At 31.8% G+C, this 7,227-nt stretch overlaps 1 protein-coding gene across 1 annotated transcript in view; it reads right to left on the bottom strand.

Moving 5' to 3' along the window:
- LOC118746035 (four and a half LIM domains protein 2-like) overlaps positions 1-4,586 on the bottom strand; it is a 109,715-nt gene extending 105,129 nt beyond the window's left edge. The window contains exons 1-2 of the mRNA XM_036479760.1: positions 4,145-4,586; positions 12-201 (exon numbers count right to left, since the gene is read on the bottom strand). Coding sequence (XP_036335653.1) covers positions 12-201; positions 4,145-4,278 — 324 coding nt within the window. The 5' untranslated portion in view covers positions 4,279-4,586. The remainder of the gene's footprint in view (positions 1-11; positions 202-4,144) is intronic.
- Between the last annotated feature and the right edge of the window lie 2,641 nt (positions 4,587-7,227).

Here is a 7,227-nt window from a genome sequence, read left to right on the forward strand (position 1 = left end):
TATTTACTCACCTTCGAATCGATTCCGATGATCTTGTTGCATTCCTCGCACGTATTGGCGAATACATTTTCGTAACATTTAATGCAATACGGATGATCGTCACGAATGACGTAACGCTGTCCAGTTAGACTTTCATCGCATTGCCAACAGCAAAAATGGCCCGAATGCCAATCCTTATCCATGGCCTTCGTATATTCGCCACTGAAAATTAACTGAAAAGGGCAAATAAATAATTTTCGATATTAACAATTGCTGGATGCACTGAGATTTAATTGCATTTGAAATTTGTGTTCAACAGTGTAATATATGTATGTGAGTAATGCACTTTTTATGTATGGATTTGTATGGAATATTTTTTATCAAAAACTGTGAGTCTGACTTCAAAACGTTGCTTAAAATGTTAATTATGCTTGCAGTGTTTTGTGTGTGTTTTTGTACGAACGAACAGGTTTTTTTGTTAACCTTTTGATTTTAGTCGAAAAACCAATTTGTTGTTTTTTGTTCGATTTTGTTTTACTTTGTACGGTGTACAGTAATTTTTTTGCAGTGTAACATGTTTTAAGTGCAATACTTTAATTTTGAGCAATACATTATCTGTATTGTAGTATGTGTAGAGGTGGTTTTTTGTGGGCTTGTTTTTATTATTATTTTTGTATATATTGTAAAAACACTTTGTCATGTTGGTATGCTGCACTTGTTTATGCGAGTATCCTTTTGTGTTTTTGTGGTTAAGTACACTTGTAAAAATAATAATAATTTTTGTACCTTTTGCGTTAATCATGGAGGAAAGGAGTAACGTGTCGTTTTGTTTGTGCAAAATGCATTTCTGGAGTATTTTTGGAGTGCTTCAGATATTTTGCGCCTTGGCTAAATATTTTTTTTTTTGGTGTATTCTGTTTTGAAATTTATTTCATAGCCCTACCCAGTATATATTTTTAAGCAATTAAAATGCTACAGTTTTTATTTTCATATTTACGCAAGCTGTTGTGTAATTTTTATTACTTACATATATAAATCTGTCTACTAAACCTGAATAGTTTATGTTTTGTATAAATATATATATGTAATTGTACATAGCATGTTTGTATGTATCGTTTAGTTTCTGTTTACTTTCCTCTTGTTTCTGTGAACTTGCACTGCTGCGTTAATGAATACATATCAATTCTCTTAATCGTTGTGGCTTTGAGTAAATTTATTTGTGTTTATTAAAAATCCATTAATAAAATTTAGTTTTCGAGGGAAATTAGATTTGTTTAGATTTTCGCTGAACTTATTTTTAGCGCAGATTTCCTCATCGTCTATGAGGTTGCTAGCCTGCAAGACGATCTGGGCATGGGCATGAAAATCGCTTTTTTTTCTTGTTCGCACACAAATTTAAATTGTTTATGTACTTAGAAACATATTTATCTATGTACGTTAGGGTGCCTCACCAAAGAAAGTTGCGGAGGTATAGATCTCTATAAAGACTTGCGTGAGCTGCACCGATTACAAAATACCTATAAAAATAGAGTTTTCCAAAAATAAAATTGGTTTTAAAAAATATTTTCCAAAAAAAGACACATGATAGAGGAGTTTAAGCTTAAAAAGTCTGCATGAAAATGTTTAAAAATTTTATCAACGGCATTAAAACAATGTCCAATTTTTACTAAAGTAAGTAGTAAGGATTACTAAAGGAAGTTATAAAGAGAAGAAATGGATTAGGCAAAGATTAGAGACTTGAGATACTTAACAGTAGTAAGGGGTTTTTTCTTTTTTTTCTGGAATTTTGAATTGTGCCGTTATTGCAGAGGACCATCGATATGTATAAACACATTTTAATGTAAGCAGTTGTACAATATTTTTCCGATTTACTCTTAATGACAGAAATCCGAACTCTTCTAGTTTGAATTAAAATCTTAAAAATCATTTTCTTATTAAACTTAAAGGGTATTAAAAATGGTTTTTTTTGTATTTTTCAAAAGCAAAGTTAGAGTAAAAAAATGTAAAAAAATTCAAAAAATAATTTTTTCATAAAAATATTGAAACTTTTTCATTTTTTTTTTATCCTTAATAATGTAATATAAAACTGCAATTTTATTAAAGTGTGGCCTGGAGCTCATTTAAAATTCGTAAAATTTTTAGTATTGAAAATTGTATAATCATACCATTATAATTTTTTTTTGAAAATTCTGATTTTTTTTTAATCTTTTTAAAGCTATTGAAAATACCCTCGATAAGGGACAAAGTTGGAGTTCCCTTCTACACAAAACTCTTAGTAAAGCCACACGAGTCATTCGGATTTATGAAAGTCTTTTTGCCCGGAATTGGGGTCTGAGCTATAAGTTTATAGAGTGGCTATACCCTATGACAGCAGTCTGGTGGCGAAAAACGCTACATAAAACTTTTATAAGATTTACAAGAGCTACAAAAAATCTGTTAAACCGCGGCCGTAGGTTCGCTTCTGGGACTCCTCAAGATATCTGGAAATATTTGGCGCTATTCTTCAGAAGAACAATCAAAAGAAAGATTTTTTCTGTACAAGGACTTTCTTCAACTCTTGGAAACGATAAAATACACTCAGGGACCAGTTCACTATGGTATCGAAGGAAACGTGGTCGCCGGCGGACTGGTGAGGGAAGGATCATTATCCTGAACAATTTACTGGCCTACTTCTACGATTATCGAGGGGGTAGACTCAGAACGCAGTAACTACTGGTGAGCGATGGTTAGCCTTAGATAGGTCTGATTGTTTGGTTACCCTTTGGTTTGCTAAACAGAGCATACATAAATATTTTGAATAGCTCCAACATTAGGTTGTTCACAGATTATCCAGCCGGTCGATCAAATCCATCTGGGCTCTCCATGCACCGGAGTGGTCTGACCACAGAGACGGAATTCCTTTCATGTCTTGAAGATAAAGGGACGTCAGAGCACATTCTACGCGAATGAAGCTCATCCACAGGGGAACCTCTTATTACTAGGCATTGATCTTGGAAGGTAATGTCAGAAAATCATTAATTAGGGAAGCTGCTACTGGTTTGGACTGTCAGGGTTTGGGACGTATTCTTCCAGGTCCCAGTGCCTCTTGTTTCAGTTGCAGCCAATTTATTAACTAACTAAATATTTAAAGCTATTTTGAAATTCATTATTTTTGAGATATCTTAGATAATATTTTTCTAATACTAAATTTTGTTTTAATTGTTTTTAAGTTTTGGAAATAATTTGTGAAATTTTTTTAAATATTTGTAATCGTAAAACTAAGAAAGTGATTTTTTTCAAATTTGAAATTTATAAAATTTATAAAAATTAAGTAAATACAAAATCGTGAAAATTAGTTTCAGTATTGCTAAATTTAAAAAATAAAGTTTTGATGTATTGCTTGTTAAATTTTTTTATTTAATTTCTTTAATAAAACCTATTTGAAGACATTGAATAAAATTTTTTAACATTCATTAAATATAAAAAAGAATTCCCGGTTAAGTTTGAAATATTTTTATTTTGAAATTAAAAGAATTATAAAGTCTATAAACCTCAAGTATTGCAAATTTGAACGTTTTTAAAAATAAAATAAAAAATTTCTACTATTTCTGAGTCTAAAAACATTTCCCTCTTTCCAATATTAAGATTAAAAACATTTTTAAGTTCTCTAATTGTTCAAAACTGTTTTCGAAGTTTCAGAAATTTATGCGTTTTTGGAAATACAATCAAAATTGTTTAATATTTTTCAGTAAAAAAACATTTTCCCCATTTCCGATATTAAAATAATATTTAAGCATTCTTAAGTTCTCGAATGGTTGAAAACTATGTATTTTTACTGTTTTCGAAGCATACAATTTTCAAAGCACACAAATATGTAAATAGGTAAAAAGATTTATTAAGTTAAAGTTAAAAAATTGGTGGATGCTTTCTATTAATGGTGAAATTGAACTTCACAAGTTTTCTAAAACATTAACACCTAGGCAGCTTTTTAACCAATAAACTTTTCATTTAATGCGACTACGTTTCCCACTGAAAGAGCACTTGACATGTACATATGTATTTAATTCGCACAACACAACTCCAAAGCGAAAATCAAAGCAAATCAAAAAAAAAAGTCTCCAATAACTTCAAATATCTCGCTTTTCCAATGCATATGCACTTTGCCACAAAACCAGACGACACCTACCCCTTCTCCTCATTTTGATCGGTATGCTCGACTTCGGTTATTTGAACTTCAGATTCGCGTCGTTTTGTTGTTTTCTTAACTTTCTTCGTTTTCTTCGTTTCCGAAACGGTTTGCATAATTTCAACGTCGGCCATTTTTTTTACTAAAGGCTTTCCTTCACTTTCTATCTAATTTTCCAAACTCTAAAAAGTAGCAATAAATCAACCGAAAATAAATAAACCGTCCGATTTACGCGCTTATACCGTCGATTACGAATTACGTGTGTGGCAGTGTATGTAGCACGCAGATATAAATCTATTTACGAGTATCTATGTACATATGTTTGTATGCAGTTATTTCAAAACCGTTTCACCGTCTAGCAAATTCCAACAAATGTCCGAAAGTATATTTCCGTACACGCCGATTGACCGACTGAACTTCAACTGCACGATTCAACTAAAAATCGCCCGTTTCTCAATTTCCAATTTCAATACACTTTTTTGTACAATTCAAAATGTGTGCCGTGTGTAATCTGCCGCGTCGATACACAACGAACAACTATTTTCACTTTGCACGCGATGGCGTTTCGTGTGTGTTCAAAAACGTTTTTAACTTGGCCGAGTCAAAATATCAACTGTTGCCGTTGATGAGCACTAAAATTTTAATTTTGAAACGTTGAGGTTTAGTTTTTGAAACTGAAACTGTTTGAAAATGAAAAGCACAAGCCCATACACACACACACACGCACATTCGATGACGTGAGAAAACGTGCATACATATATATTTAAAATGCTCTAGGGGGGGGGCAGTGTATACGAAACTAACTACATACTATGGAAAGCTTGAGTTGCAGAAAGGGCGCACGTAATAAACGAGCGCAGTGGAAATTCTTGTCCGCTCAGCGAGAACGCATTTCATGTGCGAGCGTTTTCATTTTCCGATCAACTATTATTTGTGAGCACTGCATGTACATGGTTAACGAAAAGTGCATTGATTTGAGTTCTGTGAGAGCGGTACAGTGGGGTGGAGTAGGCGTTCACGTCGAGTACGTTTTTTTAGATTCTTTAGAAACAGAGATTTAAAAATTACTCAATGCTAATAGATAGATATTTTTAAAGCATGCCTTATATTCCCAACTTAATTGAAACGAAAAAATGTAAAATAACTTAGTGCTTATTTAAAAAAAAAAGTAAGCCTCCAAACCGAGTGCTAAATAGAAACATTATTAAGGGCAATTCTGGCTAAGAAAGTTGCAAGTCTTTTGTAAGACAATTGAAAGGCAGTAGGCAAGATAGTTTGAAATATTTTGTTTATTCTGCCGCGAAGGTCTAACAAAAAGAAGATCCCTTGTCAAATTTCATGGAGAAAAGCTCTTTTGACAGAAATCAATTGAGCATGCTCCAAACTTTAACTTTTGATTCAAACTTTATATAAAATATAGGAAAATTACACAAATTTTCATCTAAGTTTTCATCTGAATTTCTAGAACATTTTAGGGTATACGATTTCATAGCCAATACAATTTATGTCTAGGGAAGTGCAAGTTTCAGCGGGCTAAAAACTCTCGTTGATTTTTGAGAATTTTTTTTTTGGTGACTACTTTTAGGGTTTTCTATATAACAGGTTTTTTGAAATTTTGTTGCGAACGGTCCCCGCATTTTATTTATTTATGGAAAAAAGTGCACAATTCGTCAGCAAAAAAATTATTAAAAATCATGCGATTTTTTAGCCACTTGAAACTAGCACTTCATCGAGAAAATGGTATGGGCTATAAAACTGCATACCCAAAAATGTAAAGATGTATGTAGATTAAAGAATAGATTTTATTGTTTTAAAAAGAAATGCCTCTGTATATTTTTTTAATTAGATTACATTTTTAGAAACTTATTTAAATTTGTTTTTTTCTTTTAAATTAAATTTTTCTTTAATTTTCAGATTTTGTTGTTTTAAACAGAAAAATTTGTTTGATCTAATTTAATTATTAGGAATTATTTTTTTTCTCTTCTTTAATTTAGTTAAATTTTTGTTTGTTTTTTTATTTGAATTTTCTTTTAATTTTATTTAATTTGTAGTAACTTACTTAATTTTTTAATTTAATCAGTTTTCTTTTTAAATTAAAATTTCTTTTAATTTTTAGATTTTATTTTTGAAAATTATTTTATTTTATATATTTTTCAAATTTAATTTTAGCTTCTTTGAATTTAATTTATTTAATTTTCAGTTTTTATCGTTTGAAAAAGAAAAATATGTATTTAATTAAATTTTTTGGAAACTTATGGCTAAAATACAAACAGAATAACGCTGAGACCTCCTCGTTAGCAGATCTTTCAAGTATAGTTATTCGTGACGATTTGATTGTCTAAGGGCTGGTTTCTCCAACTCAACTTAACTTAGTTTAGCCAATTTTTTAGACTAAGTCAAGAATAAGCTGTGCAAAAAGTAGGCTAACTTTTGACTTAAGTCCCGAAAATGGCTAAACTAAGTTACGTTGAGTTCGAGAAACCAGCCCTAAGTGTTTTTTCCAGTATGTGACGCACTATGAAAATCTGGTCAATGGTCGTGGACTGATTAAAGTTGTGAGGGGTAAAGCTCAGTACCTAACACTAGGGGTATTCACACCCATTTAGTTACTTCGGCAGTCCGATGGAAGAGTCTTGCTGTGAAAGACCTGTTACTTTAGGAGAGAGCAAAATAAAGAAGTAGTCTTACTAAAATACTCGTAGCTCCTTCTTGTTCTATTTTTTTGTTTGGCTATTGTCTGGTAGGAAAAAACTTGATGAAATCTTCTACTGCATGCTATGTATTTACTGACTGTCGGCCAATCTGTCAAGCTGAGAGTTTCGTTACTTGCCACTACAATAGTAACGAGATCGGTATGAATAACCCTACTATAACCGCATCACACTGGGACTGTTATTGAGATAACCATGGTATTCATTTCCTTACACGAGAATTTCTACGCTACGGGCCACAAATACAGAATAATTCTGCGTTGTTGAGTTAAGTGACAAATTGGCGCTCTGGTAAGATAAATAGTGTCAGCTGACTCGAGTTTACGTACCAGCAGATTTACGTTCTCCACTAATTTGACTTTTAGATTGGAT

Source organism: Rhagoletis pomonella, unplaced genomic scaffold, assembly GCF_013731165.1.
Source record: "Rhagoletis pomonella isolate Grant_MI unplaced genomic scaffold, Rhpom_1.0 Rhpom_scaffold_00010, whole genome shotgun sequence".
Lineage (NCBI taxonomy): Eukaryota > Metazoa > Arthropoda > Insecta > Diptera > Tephritidae > Rhagoletis > Rhagoletis pomonella.